Raw genomic sequence first — 23742 nt, 5'->3', positions numbered from 1 at the left:
CGGCGGATGTGGCGCCGGGTGGGCCGCGAGGACGGTAGAAGCTGGGTCACCTCAGGAAATGTCCGCCGGTGCCGACACTAGCACAGACGCTGCATGCGAAGCCTATGACAGCGGAGATGAGTGGGAGATCGGTGTTGGAGCTCTGATTATTGATCTGGAAGCAGACCTTGAGAAGGACCGGCAGAAAATGGAGCTCAAGAACCCTGGTGGCAGAGATCTTTCCTGCAAGCAAGATGGTGTGATGGCTGCTGTCGATTCCAGTTCTTCATCCTCCCCATCCTCTTCAAGCTCTTGCTCTTCTGCTGCTACTTCCACAACCACTGTACCTCCTGCAACCACGATATCTACTTCCACCTCCTGCACGCCACCTAATTCTGGATCATCGATGCTGCTTTTACCCAGGACCCTTAAGCTTCCATCCGCATCTCAAGGAGCGAGTGGTGCAAAAGAGAGTGGGAGTAAAACAAAGTCGAAACGGAACAAATGTTCTCGGGAAAATGGGAAATCGGGGCAGCAACCACCACCTACATCTCAGCAGCAACTGCTAGAGAATGGAGTTGGAGCAAGACATGAAGCCAATGGACGATTGACTGAGTCGGCACCTGCTTTTATGGCTTCCCCAGTTGGCCACAAGGCCAAGGAGGAGAAGGAAAAGGATAAGAAAGATGAAAAGGACAAAGACAAAGGCACATCGAGAAACCGCTCGAAGAAAGGGAAAGATGTGACTGGAAGTGGGCTTGGAGGTGGGAACTCGGCTAAGACGAAGAGGGAGAGCAAGAAGGAAGCTGCAGGAAGTGGATTTCCTGGAGTAACCCACAGAGCAGCTGGTCCATCTTTGGTAACTTTGCCGCCGTTGGGTCTTGGTCTGAAGCGCATGAGTCCATTTCGTTGCATCTTCCAAGGGCAAAGTGGATGTGGTGATGGCAGTGCAGGAGTCAAGAAGGATTTCTCCTCTTCAAGCGAGCCCCTGTGTGCGCAAGGAGTTGTCTTGGAGGCAAAGAGGGAGTGTAAGGATGCGAGCGTGAACTCCACTTATATTGCAAAAAAGATGCGGAGTGACAAGGTAACATGACCTCTGAATATGCCTCCCTCCACCCCCATCTCCTCCCCACCCCACTTCCAGCTCGATATATTTCATTACCATTTTGTAGTATGCTTGTTGTACCTTATGCTATGGTTATAATGATTTGTAAATGAGTATCGAGATCGCATTGTGCACAAACCGATAGTTTGTTTCGGAAGTAATTAAATGTTTTATTACGTCCGCCACCGAAGATGGATGGAGATTATGTTTTCACCCCTGTCCGTCTGTCTGTTTGTCTCTCTGTCTGTGTGCAGGATTTCTCTAAAAGTTATTGATCTATTCGGATGAAACTTGGTAGACATGTTGGATGTGTGACAAGGATAGACTGATGAGATTTTGGTGAAGATCCGAATCTGGATTGAGAATTTTATAAGTGATTCTTCACCATTGAGAGTTTGGGCCAAAAACGGAATATAGAATGATATCTCAAACAGTTGTGTACGGATTCAGATGAAACTCGGTGGATGGGTTTGGTAGGTGACAAAAACAAGCTGATTCGATTTTGGTACATATCCAGTCTATCAGTGGGATTCGAACCGTGAACTGTTCAGCCTGGCGGAGATATGCATTCTACTGAGTGTCGTTGTGGTTTCTCCATGTTTTTTTCAAATCGTTTTTTGAGTGCTGCATGCGTTTCTACTCTGCCTTGCACACCTCAGAAATCCCTTCTGGCTTTTAGGGAAGAATCCTGTTGGAGTGTTCTCTCGTCTCGGCTATTTCCAAAGAGTGTTGTGCGCAGTGTGTTTCCCGGTATCATTCGTTTGAAAATGATTTCCCCCTTGTATAGGTAGGCATCTGATTCTCATCAAACGATGCTCTTTACTTGTGTGTGGTGAAAGCGGGACCTCTTTACTCCCAATCTGTGACCACCAAACCGGGAATTAGAATGGGAACGAAAGGAGGGATTTTGAGAAGGATTTGCAGGCCTATGGCGGATTGGTGCAAAGTGGTTACAAATTTGTAGGGTTCTTACAAGGGGATGGCGGTAAACCCTTTTGTGTTGCAAAGGCAGTCTCTCAAACCCAAGATGCTGGATTACCAGATGCCTATCCTCAGAAGAACGAAAAGGGAAAGGAAAGGTAAGGTGAACTATCGAGATGCTTTAGTTTCTCAAGAATGCCAGGGAGATGGGATTGAGAGAGATTGCAGATTGAATAGAGCACAGCCGTGCCTCCTGACCACTATACACTGTGGAATGCTGGGTGGTACTCCCTCCCTTCCTGGAATCTTTCTTGGACCGCCCACCTTGACAAGTGGTGCATATAAACCGCAAGACCACGGTGGACTCTTTGACGGGGGTGGGTGAGGAGGGGGTTTGAAAGGCGAGCGAACGAAAGTGGAGCGTGTGGGGAAGTGAGGTGGAGGGGAGGTAGGAATTGGTGAGAGATGAAATATGTGAGAGGAAAGCAAAACGAGGACAAAGACAAAGGTAAGGACAAAATGAGGAAAGGGTTGTGTACGAATGAGTAGGGGGGGCATGTGTGAAACGAGTACACGTGTTGAGTTGTGCTAAAACATGCAAGTTGCACGTCTGGTTGTGTTGACCCGATTGCTGATCCAGAACCATGATTTTATTGAAAGTTCACTGAACGTGTGACCTATCCAAGCTGAACGCTCCGTGGAATCTCAGCTTCACACGCACAACTTCATTTTCTCGTTTAACTCTCAATTATTTATTTATTTGGTGTTTAATTATCACCTATGGATGTAATTACTATAAATTGTTTTGACAAATGTGCTGTGACTTCTATCTTGATTGTGAATGGCACGTTTGTGCTCTCATCACGTTGTACCTGCATGCTCATGCCCACGCGGTTTTTCACATAGTCATGGATAGATGAGCTGTGACACGCAAGGTGGGAGGTGGTGGAATGGCATTTCCAGCAGGTTCTATTCGATAAGGATGTTGTTGTTTTTTTTGTTTTTTTTTTGGTGGGGGTCTTTGGCGTGGTACTCTCGGTTGGGAATCTTGATGGTGCTCCCGGGTCAGCTGTACTGGCAGCGATCCCGCTTGAAATTCCGATTGTTCTTGAATCATCCTTTGTGGCTGTAATTCCAGACCATCTTCCCTGATCGCCATGAAATTGGTTCAGATATTAAGAACGTGTTTTGCCTGAGAATTAAAGCAAGCTATTTGGCAAGGCATCAGATTTGTATGCTGCAGCTTTGATCAAGTTGACTTTGCTGACATGCTGGAGGAATGACTCGCACCAATGCACCTTTTCCTGAAAATGCTTTTATTTTTACATGGGATGATTAACGTTGATGTTGGCCTCCGTTGTACCTTTGACTTCTGTGAAGGCCGTTATGCAGTGGTGTGTATTTTGGGCATCGGATCAAGCGTGGGCCTTTGGGCTGGGGAGTCGTCCCTGCTGCCTTCATGTGGCCCAGAAGCCTATTTTCCAGAGGGCGTGCAGCCTGCTCACCCATCCGTGAACTCGCCATATGGAATTCCAGGCGTCTGCTCTAACACTCGCGCACAAGCCTTGGATAAACAGCCACGGCTCGCTGTAGCGTGTGCGCTGATCGGCCTGAAATGCTTAGGATCGCTTCCCATCCATTTATATCCTGTATCTTGTGCCTCCCATAAACGGACATAAATTTTTCAATGAAAATTAATCCCTGTGTGTTTCCATTTCTGATTGGCAGTTTTTTCCCCTAAATTCATGATTTATACTCTCTCTCTCTCTCTCTCTCTCTCTCTCTCTCTCTCTCTCTCTCTCTCTCTCTCTCTCTCTCTCTCTCTCTCTCTCTCTCTCTCTTTTCTCTTTTTCTCTCTTTTTCTCTCTTTTTCTCTCTTTTTCTCTCTTTTTCTCTCTTTTTCTCTCTCCCCAACCCCATGCCCCCCCCCCCAAATATATATTTTTATCCTCATGCTTCTTGAAAATAAACAGTGGGGGCATATTGTAATCGGCTCCATCTGTCTGTCTGCCCACGCTATCTCCTAAACGGTTGGGCAAAAATTCACCAAATTTGGGAGTTATGATCACTGCATGGCTCGAAGGTGCAAGAGCGGTATCATTTTTGGCCCCAACCCCTAGATTTAGGTCAAAATGTCAAATACCAAAGATTGCAATGACGGGCACATTTTTAAACATTTCAAATGAAACTTTGTGTGTGCAATCAACATTGGGAGACGCATGAAATATGTAAAGATATTTTTGGATTAGACTTCCCCTTTCATGCCTCCAATGGGTGGGGACTTGGGATCACAGTGGTCTAAATGGGAAAACGATGTTTTACTCAAAATTTGATATTGGGTCATTCCTGGTGGACGTTTTTGCCATTTTTCAACTTTGCTTTCGGTGGGAAGTATGGGGATATGCGAGGGCGAGCCATCGACTTCGCTCGAACTTCCTTTTAAAATTATTTTGTTTGTAATTTCACACTGTGATTTAGACTTGTGAGTAAGAGATTATAAAGATGATAAATTGTTTTGCTGGAATTCACAGTTAAAACTGTGGGATGTTCCAAGCAATAAGTGAGCAAATTATCAAGGCTTGAAGACACCTTTTCCAGTGGGGTCGAGTCCTGTCTTCCCGAAGTGTTCTAGCTTACCCCATTCCAAGGTGTGCTTTCCATGAGTGCACTCACCTTGCTTAATATGAGTGCTTCATTCCCTCCACCACCGAAGGTGAAGGAGGTCATGTTTTTGGTTGTGTGGATAGGTTGTGTGTGTGACAATTTGGTGGATAGGTTGGGTGTGTGACAAGGACAAATTGATTCGATTTTGGTGAAGATCTGAATCTGAACCTTTTAATTTTTAAAGTGATTCTTCACCATTGAGAGATAGGGCCAAAAACGATGTACTTTAGTACTGTATAGCATGATATTTCAAAAATGTAATGGGTTCGATATGTTCTCGTGGATCAGGCATTACGTGGTGGAGGTATGCGCTCTACCGAGTGCCCTTCTAGTTTGAAGCTGTAGTCAGACATGTCTGAGATTATTACGTCTCGAAGCCAACATTTGCAACAGCTCTTAATGTTATATCGACCGACACCAAACGCCTGCTTTTTGACCCTCCCGCCACGACACCAAAATGTCCCGCTCGCATTGTACTCATGTTTCTCACGGAAGCCCTGCCTGCAAAATGCAGTGCTAACGATAAGTGACTTAATTGCCCGTGAAATGCCGGGGATGTTCTTGAGTTTCTGTGAGCACTGGATGGGAAGTTGGTGTTGTACTGCCTTTGATGACTTTTCTTTTCTTGGTGTTTCCTGTTGTTGAATCGGTAATAATCGGCAAGCAGTTCATTATGTCTAATTGGTCTGTGGTTTGGGAGGCAAAATGTGCTTTTATCGTGTGTATTTATGGACATATACAGTATACATATCCAGAAGGGACTTCTGGATTCTGCAAGGTGGAGTAAAAAACACAGGAAACACTGCAAAATGTATATATTTTGTGGATATAGTTTATTGTTTTTATCCACTCGCTTAAAAAAACAACAAAACAACGTAAAATGGGGGGATATTGTATCTGTCTGTCCGTCACACTATCTCCTCCCAAACGGTTGTGCAGAAATTCACCAAACTTGGTTGTTATGATCACCGTATGGCAAGAAGGTGCGTGCGCAGTATCATTTTAGTCCTGGAGCTGGGTCAAAAGGACAAATACCAAAAAATGCAATTACGGGCGTATTTTAAAACATTTTTCAATGAAACTGTGTATTTGGGGACGCATGAAATGTATAATGAATTTTTTTGGATTTGACCCCTGGATCATGCCCGAGGGGGTGGAGATTTTGTGTCGCAAAGGTCAAAACAAGATTTTTATCATTATTATTATTATTATTATTTTTTTTTTTTAACTTAAAATTTGTTATTGGGTAATTCCTGATGGAACTCTTTGCCATCATTCAACCTTGCTTTATATGGGAAGTGTGTGGATTTGTGATGGCTTACCATTGACTTTGCTCTTGTTATTTATTTTAAACCACAGGCTGGTGAGAGCAGAAATAAATGCCTAGTTTGTTGCTTACTCGCAGACATTTGAGTACTATATGGAGCCCCTTCGATAAGTGGACTTTTGGATGTGCACCTATATTTCCTTTTATATTGCTCTCGTTAATGGAGATAATAAACTTGTCTTTCTTGCGATATAATCTTTCATATCATCGTAAGCTTTATACAGTGAGATAAGGCTCATTATAAGACAACAGACAAATCATTACAATATATGGGACTCTAATTTCAAATCCCACTATCGGTGAGCTGAATTGCTCAGATTGGAACATCAAGCATTTCAACCCGATTTAGCTCCAATCTGCAAGTTTGCTTTTTATTGATGTTTTTTGCGACATTACGTTTTGCGACACGCACGCGGTTGAGTGGTCATTGCATTGGCGACACCATTCCTTTGTTTATTGTTTTCCTTGTCCTTGTGTGTAAGGTTCTCTTTGAGGTGGTTTTGTGTGTGGCAGTGGCTCAATGGTGCATCGCAAAGGTTGAGCTGTCTGTTAGCATCACCCTTTTGTCTTGGTGTTGATGCGACTGTGCTATGACATGCATTGAATATGTCGCTTATATTTAAGTATTTACTGGTCACCTGTCTTGCATAAATATGTGTGTTGTCAGTGACAGCGTATTACAATGTAATTTAAGCATAATCTTTCAATTACTGTTCACACATTTATGTTCTCTTGGGATTTTTAGTCTGGGCTTTTCACTGAGCTATTCTACACACCTTAACTTACCTTACACACATTATTTTATGCAGTTTCCGGGTGAAAGCTTTGCGTTGATGATATATTGTTATTTGCGAGAAGTCCAGTGAATTCGCAAAGGGTCACAAGGAGAAAGATGGCAGCTGTATCTCGGTTATAAATGCAGACAATGAATGAGATTACACAAATCGATTTGTAAGTGCGGTGTGGAATGTACAAATGACCAGGGTGAACCATAAGTCCCAGGACATGGCTTTAGCGCTTATAATTTTATAAGAACAAATTATTGGTCGTCCTCTGTGCTTGCTGTCGAATATACTTCCAGCCTGAAATTCCTCCCCCCCCCCCCAAGGATGAGGATTTGCTTTTGACCGTGTTGGCTTTCCAAAACGCTCCTCAAAGTGTTCTTGCACATGTTTCATTCATTGTCTTGCTTGTGTTTCTCCTCTCGTGGTACCACACCACCACTATCAGCCTCTCTTCCACTGTAAATTGAGTGGTGTCTGCCATCTTGGTTTAATGTATTACTTGTAGTATCTGAAACCCCCCCAACAGAAAACAGTATAAATAGATGGTGTAAGCAGCTAAAACGGTGTCATGGGACTTGTGATTTACACTCTGGAGAAGAAGTACGGGAAGGTTTGAAGGGTGGTTGGGAGCTGGGGGCGGGGGGGGGGCAGAACAATTGTTAATGACATTTGCAGAAGGAATAAAGTCGGAGATGCAGTAATTGCAAAATGAGAAATTAACGTCAAAAGATTGCGGACATAACATGAAGCACATACCGAAGCTGCATATGACGTAGTAGCTGGGGGAGAGGGAGACGAGAGGGAGACGAGAGACGAGATAGATCCCACATTAATTGGAAGAAATACAGACTTTTAAACCAACAGTCAGTATCCCCAGGCACCACCGTGGCCTCCAAGTTTTTGGGGTGACACTAATCCAACTTCCATGAGGTGACAGTGCTCTTGAATTACCTTTTCCATTGGCCCTGTGCAGCTTCGCATGGATGTTTGGCAGAGTGAGGTATGGCTGGATGTCGTCACCGCAGGGAGTATAAAACGGTGGAGATGTTGGGCCTGCTTGCTGTATCTTATGTGATAGTTGCTTGTTTCATGTCACATTGTCTTTGTTCTGCTTTGACATTTATTTCAGTATCCCTGATAATTTTTAATTCCTTGCTAAGTTGGAATGGATATATATATATATATATATATATATATATATATATATATATATATATATATATATATATATATATATATATATATATTTGTTGCTAGTATTTAATAGAGTTAATGTGCAAGAAAGAAGATGATAATGGCACTTTGATTAATTTGTTAATGTATTGCTAATAGCATACATGCTTTCATTGGAAAGCATGCATACCTGTCCTGAGGTTACACCTGGTTAAAATTTTATCCAGAGGTGTATAGGAACATCACCCAAACATATTCAGTTTTAAAGTGTTTGAAGGTGTTCTCACTGACAAGTCATACCACAAGATTTTCACTATTATTATTTGATCTGGAATTAGAATTACAGATAAAGTGTTGTCATCATATACCGTTTTTCCGGCTGGCTGGCTCCTATTTCGACTTCTCTGATCAAACCGCTAGGCCAATCCGGCTGAAATTTAGCAGTAAGGTTCTGCTCCTGACTGGTAACAGGGATTGCTTTTCATGTGACTTTAAATAGGTCAAATGGTGGACTTAGTAAATTCCTTCAAAAATCTTCTTCTCCAGACCCACCAGTCAGAATGCTACCAAATTTGGGTCACGACATTAGGACATGGTCCTAACGTTAACTGCGGAGACCATACTGATCACGTTACCGGAAGTGTCAAAATGGGAGGTTGTGCGTGCAGGTCGTGCCTATTTTTAATTATTATTATTATTATTATTATTTATTTATTTTTAAAAGTGGAAAGTACAGAAGAAGCATTAGAAACCATTGTTATTCAGAATGACCTGCAACTAGGAAAGGGAATAAGTCACCCACAGTGAGTGGACCGGTACCACCTATCAAACAACCAGGTGGGGCAAGTAGGTTATTGCGTCCTGAATGTCATTAATGAGCCAGCTGGATTTCTGCTGTCAACCCAGTCGTGGTATGACAATTCTCCTGGAACGAGCTATTTTTCTTTTTTTGAAGATGAGAAGAGAAATCCTTTATACAGCTTCCTTCAATCGGATTTGAACCCACAATCTCTGGAATTCCAGTCCAGCGTCCTCACCAATAGGTCACCACATGGTTCAAAGTGTGCACTGTGTTTACCTGCAGAAGAATAGTTCAGGATCTGCGTATATACAGTATCGTGCAAAAGCTTGTGTTATTCCAGTGATAATAGGTCAGGTATGGGAGCATGTTCCAGAACAGCGCGTCGCTGCTTCCACTTTCCACCGGTTATCCAGGGGCCTCCATCTGGCCATCCCCCAGGCAAATGCCAGGCCCATCCCCATCTCCTTTAGATGCCGGTCAACCTGCTGCAACCACGAGACACGTGGTCGGCCCATTGCCCAACTCCACTCACGCGACACCCTCGCTGAGAGAATCTGGTGAGCAGGATCAGTGTCAGGAAAACGAGCCACATGTCCATACAGCCGCAAATGATGCTCACGGACTACGTAGGTAACAAATCTCATCTGAGTCTCTCTCAGAAACTGCTCGTTGGACACAAAATCCGACCAGCGATAGCCAAGGATTTCCCAAAGAGACCTGGTACCAAAGGAATTAAGTCTCCGTCTCAGATCCTTGGTCAGAATCCAAGTCTCGCATCCATAGAGCAAGACTGGAAGCACCAAGGACCTGAAGATTCAGACTTTCATCCTCCCACACAGGTAGCGGCAGCGCCACACCCCATCATCCAGTGAATCCATGACTCCCCAGGCCCGACCCAGACGTCTATTGAGTCTGATTCACAGCCAGCAGATACATGAATATCACTGCCAAGGTAAGTGAATCTCTCCACGACCTCAACATCCTCACCACAAACAGGCACAGACAGGACAGCAGTATCCAAGATGTCATTGAAAGCATGGATCTTAGTTTTGACCCAAGAAACCCGTAATCACAGCGGCTCCGACTCCTCATTCAACACCTCGAGGGCCCCCAAAAGGATATCTAAAGTCTCCGCAAAAATGACTGCATCATCTGCGAAATCAAGCTCCGAGATCTTGACATTCCCAAACGATGCACTGCAGCTTGAACTCTCCGATCTCTAACAAATCTCTGTCTTTTGACATGAGTGGCTGGGCTAAAGTTTCTGGGTTTGAGGCAATGCTTTGATCTGCACATGTACAGAACTCACGTCCGTTTTAGATCAGGTTGGAGTGCTTCGTCATGCTCCACAAATTTTGGCCTACATCTCAACCAGATGGCACTTGCCTTCTGGGTTTTTTGGTTTGTATTGGTGGGAACAATCGTCTGGGTGGCAAATAGGCTTTTGTTCTTTGCAGATTATGCGGTTTTACCGTGAGACATAATGTGGGGCTGATGCTCACCATTATAGCCAAGTGGGTGCTAATAGCATTTAAACAATGACTGTGGTCATCATTGGTTAGATATTTATACGGTGTGCTGTCCTGATAAGGGCAAATATGTCCGAAATCCAGATAGGTGGCTCAGTTTGATGTTCAACCAATGATGACTATAAAATCTCTGTCTTTCGACATGAGTGGCTGGGCTGAAGCCTTCGCGTTGGAGGCGACACTCTGGTCTGCATATGTACGTGACTCATGTCCGTTTGAGATTGGAAGGGAGCGCTTTGTCACGCTCCACACACTTTGGCATATATATATATATATATATATATATATATATATATATATATATATATATATATATATATATATATATATATATATATATATATATATATACACTGTATATGTATATATTGTTGTGGTTTCCCGTCGCCACGAGCACGACCCTTTGGAGCGGTGGTCGCCTCTGCTTGATCGCCCGGAATGTCAGATCGCCGGCCCGGAAAAGTCCGGGTCGACGGGTCATAGTTATTTTGGACCGAAATACGCTAATGGGGAGATCACGTGGGGTAGGGTTAATTGCCAACTTCAACTTGCCTAAGTACCCACGTGATCCAGCTACCGGGGTACTTCACCCTCGGCGGAACTCGTACGGTAGCGAGCCACTTAAGCGGACCCGTCCCATGTGCGTAGCCGAGCGGTGGTATCGACGAATTCCGCTGGCCAGATTATCTTGTGACCCTGGCAATGGCCGACTAATCCTTCACACGCACGACATGCTCAGCCAATGAAGGAAATGACACGACGAGCTGAGTACATTTAACAATTAGGGTTTATTTTAGAATAATAATGGGGAACTAAGGAACACAAAAAGCAGAACTAAACCGACTAAAAGAAATGCAAGGTGAACATTTTTACAGGCACTTAAACAGTTTCACTACTTTTCAGACGGACCCACGGACACACACACGCACACACACACACCCAAAGAATCGGACCAATGGTCTTTATTAGGACCTGCCTCAGACCTGTCCACCTCGTGTGGTCTTCGAGGACCAGGTCCTCGGGGCCGAACTGGACCCCTTGCACGATCCGGAGGATCCAAACTTGCGGAGCCGGCAGGGCGCAGGCTGGCGGGAGAAGACCCTCCGTCCGCAGACGCGTTCCCGAACTCGTGCGCGACCAGGACGGTCGGAGAACAATGCGCAGAACACGCCGAAGAACAATGCGCTGAACGTGCCGATCCCCGAACAGAACGCCGATGAAGAACGCGCCGATCCCCGAACAGAATGCCGATGTACAATGCGCTGAACGTGCCGATCCCTGAACAGAACGCCGATGAACAATGCGCAGAACGCGCCGACCAGAACGCCAGGGGAACGACACCGTGCATGGACCGCGCTATTTTTTTTATCTCCCCCGCTTCGAAGGGGGGGGGCGCCTCCTCGCAACTCCACCCTCTCCCGTCGCGGGCCCGGATTGGCTGAGTCGCTGTCACCTCACCCGCTGCACGCCGATTGGTCGAGGGCCACCGTGTGTTTCCTCCCCGAACTTCGCCTGCTCCACACCAGACGACCTTCTGCGCATGCGCCCTCGTCATTCCTTTCATTTGCCAAAACGGGCGGCAAACCCCCCAATTGGCCAGGTGGCTTGGTGATGGGAGTGAAGCGAAGGCGAGGGCGATGCGATGCGGTGCGGTCGGCGGTGGAGTCGATGATGTAGTAGGTGGTATAAAAAATAACTAAAAGAAAACCTGACTATTAATAATATACCACAGCGCAGAAACATTTAAATACCCGTTAGACTAGGGGAAAGGGCTATCTATGAAACACGTACTTACCGAAATAACTGATCTCTGGGGAACCTGAATGGTGGCTTGCGAATTTCCACAACCGTAACATATATATATATATATATATATATATATATATATATATATATATATATATATATGTATATATATATATATATATATATATATATATATATATATATATATTGTTACAAATTCGCGCCCGCCGGCGTGCGATCGGCAGCGTTTCTCTAATCGCAACCGCGTCGCCCACCGGACGGACAATTCAGTCGTGACCTTCCGGAGCAACGCCGGAACCCTGTCACGGGTGGGTCTTCAACCCCACCACGGCCTAACCAATTTTCTACCTGCGCAGGATAGGGTCAATCGCCGAATCTCGATATACCTAAGTACCCGCGTGGATAGCTAACCGGGAGACCGTACCTCGGCGCAGGTCGGCTGGGACACGAACCGCTTAAGCAGTCCGTTCCGTTCTGCAGTGATAACCGAGCGGGTATTATCGCCCGACCTCGCCGGATCCGATTCTTTTTTAATGGGTGTTTAAAACCCAGCTATTTATTCCGCGATGCAAGATGGCATTTCCAATAGGGTGAAAGGAGGACGCGACGAACGGGGTACATTCACACAAAGCACATTTATTTTCAATTACACGTATGTACAGCCAACACGTATACAGGTAAACAAAAGCAAGGGAAAGCACTACGACCGAATATTCTTATTATTTCACAGGCACTTAACAGGTTTACTTATGGACACGGCGCCACATCATTCACACAAAAGAAGAGAAAAGACCACCCCACAGACAGGGGGGGGTCAGACTGGCCCGTGGGCCTTTATGGCTTGGGACTTGGCTGACCGAATGGGTCCCACGAGACTGACACTGGTTACCTGCACCCTCATGGTGCGACGGTCGGCGAGCTCTCTCTGGCACTCTCCTCTCGTGCGCGCCTCGACCCTGGACCACCGCACACAACCCACACGACTTGGCACCCGGAGCTCGAACCACCACGAAGCAGCAGCAATCACCCAATGCCACGAAGAGACGAAGCTCCCCCGAAGAGACAATACGACTCGACAACCAACAACGAACGAACCTGGCATCTCGTGCGCCCTTTTATTCCCCAGGTTCCAACGCCTGACTCCTCCCCGTTTTTGGCTCCGCCCCCCTTCCAGCTCCTGCGGGAAGCTTCCAGAAAAGGGGCGTGCCCTCTCTTCCCCCTCCCCGCACGCCACGCGGGGGGGGCGAGATAAATCATTCTTGGCTCAGGTCCAAGGAAATCATTCCCCCAAAAAGAGGCCCCCACCCTTTCTCACCTTTGACCTCTGCTCGGATCGCACCTCCTCCACACCAAGCGCGGAGAAAATAGGCGGGAAAAATCCGCGCACCATTGGAGGTTTCTCCTTGGTCTTTTTGCTCGCGTTGCGCTGGCTTTCGCAGATGCTATTCGTTGGTGCGTGGGATTGTGGTGTGGTTGCTTGTAGTTGTGGCGTGGCTGGTGGTTGGCATTGTGGTTGCAAAGGTGGTTAGGTGATTGGGGTGGAGAAGGTGGTGAGGCGATGTTGGGGGTAAAGTGGTGAGGATGGCGTGGTTTGTTGAGAGGCGCATGGGGTTGTGGTGGAGGTTGCTGTGAAGCGGTTGTTGAGAGCGACGTTGGTGGTGGTGGTTCGGTTGTGGTTGATGGTTGAGGTGATCGTGGTTGTTGTGATTGTGGTGTGGTTGGCATTGTGGTTAAGGTGGTTGTAATGGTGGTTGAGATGTGGTTGGTCCAAAATAACGATAGAAAAAGAAAAACACTACCTCAAAGGATCACAGCCCGGTTAACACAAAGAAAGTCCTCTAAACAACTGTGGGGAAACCTATCTGAACACTCTCTTACCGGCATAACTGATCTAAGGAACCTTTATGATGTTCTGCGAATTTCCACAGCTGTAACACTACCCCCTCCCCTTTTTACAGACTCATCCCGAGTCGTCGAATTTTCGTGTGCCATCATGTGTAAGTTCTCCCCTAGTACGTTTTACCTTTGGATCCCTGAGTGCGACATTCAGTGTATTCGTGTCCCCAAGATAAATAACCTACGGGCTGAGTAACTAACTAAACAAACCCACTCACACAGACGACTTAAATAAATTGCAGGCACTAAGACTCACATCCCGGGGGCGCAAAACACATTTACAATTTACAACTTAACAACTTAACCTACAATTTACACTAAACCTTGGCCCAGGACCTATGGACTCTGCGGGAAGAAACAACAGTCACAAGCAAGGGGGCCAGGCTGCTTAAACGCAGTCCAAGGCCTCCCCCTTTTGAAATGAATGCAGTGACCAAAAGCGGTGCACGGGCCGCCAGTGCAGTCCCGTGTTGCGGCTGCCAACAGGGCAGTCCTTGCAGCTTGCGTGACGATCCCGGCGCACATGGTAATGAACAGGGGGGGGGGAATGCAAAACAGAACGGGGGCTGGTGGGCATGGGCCATGGCAAAGGCAGGCAGGCAAGGCGTGGCATGACAAGGCCGTTGTAGCAACAGCCGGCAGATGAAGAGGCCGGCACAGGCCTCGAAGCAAACAGCCAACAGACGATCCAACCGGCACAGGCCTTGCAGTAAACAGCCAGCAGATGAAGTGGCCGGCACAGGCCTCGAAGCAACCACAGCCAGCAGACGAAGTGGCCTGCCTCTTGCCTTGAAATGGAGGTTGGTGGAGGGAGTGCGGTGGTGCTGGCCACTCGGAAGGCGGGCTCGGACCTACCCTATTGTCTCCCTCCCAACCTATCGCCTTTGCCTGTCTCTGTTCATACCCACCCCCTTAATTTGTCAAAGATCAATTTAGCCCCAACTTATTTTTTTGTTTTTATTTTTATTTTTACTTCCCCCACTATAAATCGTCTCCTAACCCCCTTTGTCGTCCTTGTTCGGCTAACCTATCGTCTTCCTAGCCTACTCCCAACCCCTACGTTCCCTTCCCGGAGGGGAATAAGGGAGAGCTAGCGTCCTGTGTCGAGGCCCAACGAAGCCTCAGAATGGCCTCCTCAGATTTCAGCGATCTACTCACCCAAGGTGAGTCCAGCGGCCCACGACGAGAGCGAAGGGATGGATGGTGCGGAGGGTACACTTCCAAATCTACCCTAACCATTTACCTGTTAACTACCCCGGGGCCTTCAACAAGCGCCTCTCGCTTAAACTATTGGTTCTATCAACCCAGATTCCCGTTGCCTGTGTTGGTGTCCTCTCAATTTCGGGCCTTTCCCTCCAATTTTCCCTCGTGCCCTTGCTCGGTTTCGTGGCTGGGACACGTGGCTCCCTTGGCAGGAACTACCCTCTGCCGATTCTCCAACAATGGCACCCCCGGGCACAACACTGCCTCCGAGCCTACCAGCTCCCTAAAACTGGGGAGTACCCTCCTCGGCTACTCCCCCCTGATGCCCACGTGGCGTGTTGGCGCCCCGGGTCCCTTTCCGAGGGTCGCCTGTGCCCAGTACACTGCCCCCGTGGCATTTGGCGCCACGGGCCCCGCATCATGCGGGCCACCCGTGCCCACTACGCTATCCCAGCCCCCACTGGACCCTTGGCCTACCGCGGCCGACTAGCCTGGTGCCCGGGGTACCCACTCAGAGATACTCACCGTTCGCAGCCACGCTCCCAGCCCGTCAACAGGGCTCCTGCACCCTTCCAAATGGGTTTCGAGCCTACACTCCCACCAACAGCCAAACGACCTCCATTCTGTCAATTTGACTAACCCCACTAACTCACTTTGCTCTGACCCCAGGGTCCCTTGGGTGGCAATCACTCCTCCCCCCAATCACTAATCGCACCATGCATTCCACATTCACTCCATACATACAGACCCGCTGGCCTCACTCACTCAAACTCACAACTCTTCAACACACACCGCTGAATACTGCCATTCCTCTGACTGCATCCCATTACTACCTTGTGCTCCCACGTCGTCCCTTACACTACAGCACGTTCCTTTTAATACTACGTAGCTAAGCTACGTCCCCTCTACACATCCAAAGTCTGTCTGTCCTCAAATAATCCCTTAAATCCATCCTAAATCTAACTACAATCCCTCTAACTAATCCATTCCACGGGCCCCATGAGGACTTATCCCTGCCCCATGGAGCCGGTCTTGCTATCACTAACCCTTCCCCCTAACTAGTTCCATCCCGTGCCCAGGCCAAGGGGGTCTTGCACCCCTTGCCCGGGAATCCTGTTCACCCGAAGCGAGGCTTGTTTTTTTTTTTTAAATAAATGCGCACACCAGCACAGCAACTCGCAACCTGCGCTCTTTTACTCCCGTCACGTCATGGCAGCTGTTTTTGCACCTCGTCCCTCCTTGGACGGTACCATCCTTCAGGGATACCCCTCCTGCCGGATTCCAACCATGCAGCCACGACGTCACCCTGCGCATACAAAAAAACAAGCCTCGCATTTCGAGGGGTTCCCCATGCGAACACATGTGCTCTGCTCGTTGGAACTTCACAAATACGCTCACATGGAGAACCCATCCGGTCCAAATCCGTACTCCAGCCTACCTTTTGTCCGTTGCGGGATTGGCAACATCCACCGCGGGTGTTTACGGACCGGGCTTCACTCCCGCAAGCGCGCACGTGGCGGCCTCGTGCACTGCACGGCACGAACCTCGCGCTCACCGCCGTGCAAACCCGGCACGGTCCCCAATGCAACTACGGCCGCTACCCGGCCTTTGTCCTTCACCTGTCGCCGTCGTCGTCTCCATTCCCTCCACGCGCTCAAACTCCCGCGTGTAATGATATGAGACACACACCTCACCATTACACTCACTCTCGGACATGCGGTTGTGTGTTCCCGCATGCCCAGTGTCATTTCCCTCACATACAGCGACCTCACACACGCTGTCTCTCTCACACACACCCTTCTATTCACACACGCGGTGACACTCACACACGGTGTTTCACTCATTCCCGGGGCCTCTGTCACACACACCCCTTCACTCACACACGGCGTGCTGGGAAGCATGCATTTCGGCACACACTTGTGAGCACACACTTCGACACCACACACACCGGGGCCACACTCGTAACCACACCACTCACACACGGGTCTCTCTCACACATAGTGCGCTGGAAGGCACGCATCTCCGCACGCTTGCAAATACACACGCCTGAACAACCACACTGGGGATTCGCGCCACCCCAAGTGTTTCCAGGGTCTCTATACCCCCCAAGCTCTGCATGCACCCGTTCACAGCACTCGCCCCTCTAACTCGCTTGACACGACCGAACCCACCTGGTCTCGATCAGCTTCAAGGGAGAATAGCATCTCCCTCCGTTCCTGAAGGAGGCTATCCAGCTGCTCGCACTGGGTCACAAAACATTCTGCCAGTTCCCCCTCATTGTCCTCCACTACCTCAATGTGCATGTGCTCGTCCTTACCCCCGTCTCATTCACCCTCTATCTCCCGTGTCTCTGCCAACTCAGTCACCTCATGTATATTAGTTTCTTCCTGGATCCTCGTCTCTGTTTCCTCCTTCGTTTCATTTAATTCATTCTCAATTCGGTCTATCTCCCGTGTCTCTGGCAATACCTCTCTCTCCTCCAGTTTTATTTGTGTCTCCTTTATTAGAGTTGGTCCTAATTGTTCTTTCATCCGATGAGTGGTGTCGATCAAGTCCTGCACTACTAACGTTCCTCCCTGTGGTGATGTCACACATCCCACACTATTGCGCTGTTCTATTTCCTGGCTCCTTTTGAGTCGTTCATCCTCTCGGAGCTTTTTGAGTTGTTCGTTCTCTTTCCGGAGTTTTTCGATCTCCGTGGATTCCAACTTTGCCCTTTCCTTGAGTTGGTTAACTGCAAACTCGTTTTCTTTTTGTTTTCTACTCCACCGTCTCTCATGTTCTTCATTCTCCAATCTCATCGTTTCTTTCAATTGGCCGATCTCCTTTTCCTGTTTCATTCGTTCTTCCTTCACTATCTCCGCATACTTCAACCTTGCTTTCTTTTTTAATTGTTGTTGTCTTTCTTTTTTAATTTCTTTCACCCCCTGTCCCTCACGCTCTTCATTCTCCGATCTCAGAGTTTCCTTCAATTGGCCGATCTCCTTTCCCCGTTTCATTTGTTCCTCCCTCACTATCTCCGCGTACTTCAACCTTGCTTTCCCCTTCAGTTGTTCTTGTCTTTCTTTTTGTTTCATTAACCTCCGCCATCGAAGATGGACGGAGGTTACTGTTTTCACCAATGTCTGTTTGTTTGTTTGTTTGTGAACAGTATTACGGAAAAACTCCTCGACGGATTTTGACGAAACTTGGTGGGGGGATTAGGTATGGTCCAAGGATCATGCCATTAGATTTTGGACTTGGCCCAAAGTCCAATATGACCGCTATGGCGGCCATTTAGAAAAAAAATTTGAATTTTTATTTTTGCATTTCTACATGTTTTAAGTGATTTCCAACCAAAAAAAAATTTGTTAGAGAAAAAAAAACCAAATTTTGCAACTTTTTTTCAAAAAAATTTCGATTTTATTTGAATTTTTTTGCATTTCTAAATGTTTTAAGTGATTTCCAACCAAAAAAAAATTGTTAGAGGAAAAAAAAAATTTTGCAACTTTTTTTTTCAAAAAAATTTTGATTTTTTTTTTTTTTGGGCATTTCTACATGCGCGTCCATCTAGTTTAGTTTATTCAATTGTAGTTCAGTAGAGTCTGATCCGTTTTGACCTACAATGAATAGGATATCAGGTTCACTTAAGTGACCCAGCAGTATTGGCGGCGGAGGTTTTGCACTCTACCGAGTGCTCCCCCTCGAGTTCCTTGTTCTTTTTGTTTCTTATCCCACTGTCTCGCTTGTTCTTCCTTCTCCAATATCATCGTTTCTTTCAATTGGCTTAGTTCCTTTTCCTGTTTCGTTCGTTGTTCTTTCACTATCTCCTCATACTCCAACCTTGCTTTTTCTTTTTGTTGTTCAGTTTCAAATTCATACTCTTTTTGCTTTTTATTCCACTGTCTCTCTTGTTCCTCATTCTGCAATCTCGTTATTTCCTTCAATTGGCTGATTTATTTCTTCTGTGTCATTCCTTGTTCTTTGTGTTTTATATTCCACTGTCTTTCTTGTTCCTCATTCTGCGATCTCGTTATTTCCTTCAATCGCCTGATTTCCTTCTCCTGTTTCATTCCTTGTTCTTTCAGTACTCTTTCTTGTTCCTCATTCTGTAATCTGGCCTTCACTTCCAGCTGTTCGATCTTTACAGTGTGGTTCCTCAACGTTTCATTCTCTGCTGTCGTTCCCTCTTCCCTCAACATTCCCAACTCATTTTGTAATTCCGTCTCTTTGTTTTGGTGTTTCTGTAACTCAGAAGCTTTCTTTTCTAATTCCTTTCTCATCTCCACACACTCCAACCTTGCTTTGGCTTCTAACTTTGATTTGCTCAGTGTGGTCCCTCAACGTTTCATTCTCTTTTCTCTTTCTTTCCTCTCTTAACATCCTCAGTTCGTTTTGTAATCCCGTTTCTTTATTTTGGTGTTTCAGTAACTCAGAAGCTTTTTTTTCTAATTCCGTCCTCATCTTCACACCTCTTTAACATTCTTCCTTCCTCAATTCGTCCATTCCCTTACCGTATTCCCTGCTAAGTTTGACCCAATACTGTTCTCTTTTTACCTCCTCTTCCAGGCTTTCTCTTTTTCGATTGCCTATTATTACCTCTTCCTTCAGTAGTTCCAATTCCACATCGTGTTTCCGTTTTTCCTTTTCCATCTTCGTTTTCCATTCTTCTTCTAAGTTCTTTCTATCCTGGGAGTTACTAATTTGCTCCCCTTTTCTTTTCTTCAGTTCGCTCTCCGCATTTCTTTTGCATGCTTGCTCTCTCCTTTCATTCATTCTCTCACCATTTTCTTTTAGTTTTCGCAGATATTTCTCTGTTTTGTGCCCGAAGCTCGCAAATGTCCGCCAGCCTCGCCTGCCATGATCACGTGATTTCAATCATTGGTTGGGAGCCCCGCCTCGTGTCGTGCCGTTCGCTGTGCTAATAATAGCAGCTCGCTTCGTGTTGTGCTGATATGCGATCGCGCCGCTATTGTGCGACATCGTTTGCCGGCCAAGTTCGTGCTCGGAATATGGGGTTGAGCTCCCCCATTGATTAAAATTATACGAAGAACCGTCCGGAGCCATGGATCCTACATTATAACACATTCCTACTACCCCCGGCACCTGTTCGCCTTGAAAAGCCATCTTACTTTGTGGAATTTAATTTAACTCGCTCGAATTTGGTGGGAATTCACTCACCCGTGAACCGATTCCCGTAAATTTAGTTGGAGGCGGGATGGATTTGAATCCCACTCCCGGACACCAGTGTTACGAATTCGCGCCCGCCGGCGTGTGATCGGCCGTGTTCCTCTAATGGCAGCCGCGTCGCCCACCGGACAAACAATTCAGTCGTGACCCTCCTGGAACTATCGACAGGAACCAGACATGGGTGGGGGTTTAACCTCACCACAGCCCAGTCCGCATTCTACCCGCGCGAAATAGGGTGAATCGCCGAATGTCGATATACCTAAATACCTGCGCGGGTAACCTACCGAGGGGCTGCACCGTGCCGCAGGTCGGCTTGGGACACGGACCGCTTAGGCGGCCCGTTCCGTTCTAAAGCGATAATCGAGCGGTGTTATCACCGACCTCGATGGATCCGATTCTCTTTACCGGGCGTTCAAAACCCACTACTCATTCCACGATGCAAGATGGCTTTCAAAATTGAAATAGGACACGACGAACGGGATACATTGCACACAAGGACATTTATTCACTAAGCACATATTACACACACAACACAAGCAAGGCAGTAATGCAATGTCCAGGCAAGAAATAGAAAACAAAAGCAATACCACCGACTATAAGCAAGGGTGTATTTACAGCACAGTTACTTAGCAGGTTCTACTTACAGGGACACGGCGCCACAGCAGTCATACAAAACAAAAGAAATAGAAAGACCTCCTCACAGGCAAGGGGGTAGACGGGGTCCGGAGACCTTTATGATTGTGGGCCGTGGATGACCGAAAAGGCCCACGAGACCGTGCAGGTTACCTGCACCCTCGAGGTGTCTCGGTGGGCAGATCACGACGTCTGCTCCCCACGGCAGCTAGCGTGGCCGCGCCTGACTCCGGGCCTTGCGACGATGGGCGGTAAGTTCTCTCCGGTGCTCCTCGCCAGATGCGCAGGTTCACACCACACAGCCGGCAGAGCTGCGCCTCCCGTCTGCATCCCCGATGCGTCGCCCGAACTCGCCACCGGCCCGCGCCTTCGCCAACAGGTCACTCAACAGGACCACCGGGAGACAGGGGAAGAAATCAGCGCCAAGACGAGAGGGAGGGAGAGGGAGCACGACCCGACGTCCACGAGAGAGAGAACTCGACCTCGTCCACCAAGAGAAGAGAGAACTCGACCTCGACCACCAAGAGAAGAGAGAACTCGACCTCGACCACCAAGAGAAGAGAGAACTCGACCTCGACCACCAAGAGAGAGAGAACTTGACCTCGACCACCAAGAGAAGAGAGAACTCGACCTCGACCACCAAGAGAGAGAGAACTTGACCTCGACCACCAAGAGAAGGAACTCGACCTCGACCACCAAAAGAGCGAGAAACCTACCTCGACCACCAAGAGAAGGAACTCGACCTCAACCACCAAGAGAAGAGAGAGCCCGCGTGCGGTCCGCCTTATATAGCGCGGGGCTCCGCCCTTCGCTCCTCCCCGTTTTCGGCTCCGCCTCCCTTCGAGAAGCTTCCCGAAAAGGGGCATTCCCTCACTCCGACCGCCTCACGCCGTGCATCCACCAATCGGCAGCGAGCTGCCCTGCCCCCTTCCCTTCACACCAAGCGTGGGGAAAATAGGCGGGAAAAACCCCACAGGCTCCGCAAGAGCTTTTGTTCTGCCAATCCTTCTCGTGCTCTCGGACGGTTCCCGACGCGGAAACCGTCGTAGCGTGGACCGTGGAGGATGGCGTTCGGAAGCAGGGATAGTGGTGAAGATGGTGGTGGTTGTTGTGAGGGAAATTGTAGCGTGGTTGGCATTGTGACGTACTTGGTGGCAGTTGTTGTTTGCGTGTAGGTTTGTTGCGTGCTTGGCGTTGCGGCGTACTTGGTGGCGGTTGTTGTTTGCGTGTCGGTTCAAAATAACGATAGGTAAAGAAAAACGGCTATCTCAAAGAGTCGCAGCCGGTGAATACGAATAAATCTCATTAAACAACGGTGGGGAAATCTAACTGAACACAGACTTATCGATCTAACTGAATTAAGGACCCTTTATGGTGTTCTGCGAATTTACACAGCCGTAACAATATATATATATATATATATATATATATATATATATATATATATATATATATATATATATATATATATATATATTGAAACATGTGGAGTGTGACAGGCACTTCCCTGATCCCCATTGGACACAGTCCTACACCAAAGCATCACCTCCAACACAGAGGCCCCGGCCCAGTGACTCTGTCAAACCAACAAATATTATTTGGTCAACATCAGTTAAACATCAAACGGAGCCACCGATCCGGATTTAAGGTTTATTTGCCCTCATCAGGATGTTATACCAATAAATATCTAACCAATGACCACATGAGTCATTTATACATTAGACGTAACTCCTGACTGTTATGGTGAGCATCGCCGAGGATTATGTCTCGCACGGTAAAACCGCATAATCTGCTCTGTGCGGACCTGGGGTTCTTATTTGTCCCCATGACTTCAACGGAGGAACTCTGGGAAGGGTAAATATATATATATATATATATATATATATATATATATATATATATATATATATATATATATATATATATATATATATATATATATATACCATATAAGGGTGGTCCAAAAAAGTCGAAAAAAATAATGTTGCTCCACAAGTTTAAAATTATTCTAATATGATCCAATAACGCGCATGAATTTTTTTTTAGCTTGATCGGAGGTGATTTAGAGGTCGCTCCATATGACGACTTTTAGTCTCATGACTTGAATAAATTAGGGTATGGTCAGGTACGATTACAGGTACTTCTTGATGTCCGAGGTGGAAATAGAGTGCATTTTCGAACTCTATGGGGTTGATTTACTCTAAGAAATGACTGCACCAACATTGAATTCACTACCATTTCGAAAATATGACCTAAAACAAGAGTTATCATTACTGGAGTTGAGTAACTAATCCTACTCATTTCGATATTTTCTAATCTATAATTAATTTGTTGTCCGTCTATACATTTCTTTGAGTAAATCGACCCCACTGAGTTCGAAAATGCAGTCCATTTTCACCTAGGAAGTTCAGAAGTGTACGGATTCGCATCTCACTCCATCCCATTTTTACAGACTCGTCCCGAGTCATCAAATTTGCGTGTGACCAGCATGTGTAAGTTTTCCCCTAGTACATTTTACCTTCGGATCCCTGAGTGTGACATTTTTTTTCTACATGTCCCAAAAATAAATAACCTAATGCATTGCGTAACTAACCAACAGACTCATTCAAACGACTTAACTACATTGCCGGCACTACGACAAACATGCAGGTGGGTTAAACTTATTTACATTCTTAACTACTATTTACATTAACCATTGCCCAGGACCAGGATCTGTGGGGAAAAAGGCATAGCAATGTCAACAGTTAGGTGAGGGTGATTGCTCCGCAGCTGAAGGTCAGACGTCTTCA

The 23742-nt window shown here is 46.8% G+C and overlaps 1 protein-coding gene across 3 annotated transcripts in view; it reads left to right on the top strand.

The window, feature by feature from the left end:
• LOC147015572 (zinc finger protein 609-like) overlaps positions 1–23742 on the top strand; it is a 68415-nt gene that overhangs the window by 2766 nt on the left and 41907 nt on the right. For all 3 annotated transcript variants that reach the window (XM_085850439.1, XM_085850438.1, XM_085850437.1), the window contains exon 2: positions 1–1063. This exon is cut by the window's left edge and continues 75 nt beyond it. In XM_085850439.1, the coding sequence (XP_085706565.1) occupies positions 59–1063 (1005 nt within the window). In that variant the 5' untranslated portion in view covers positions 1–58. The remainder of the gene's footprint in view (positions 1064–23742) is intronic.

Source organism: Eptatretus burgeri, chromosome 12 (genome assembly GCF_056783735.1).
Source record: "Eptatretus burgeri isolate ZD-2024b chromosome 12, Ebu_testis_v1, whole genome shotgun sequence".
In the NCBI taxonomy this organism is placed as follows: domain Eukaryota; kingdom Metazoa; phylum Chordata; class Myxini; order Myxiniformes; family Myxinidae; genus Eptatretus; species Eptatretus burgeri.
The sequence above is the reverse complement of the archived record's forward strand: the minus strand, read 5'-3'. Positions and strand labels throughout refer to the sequence as shown.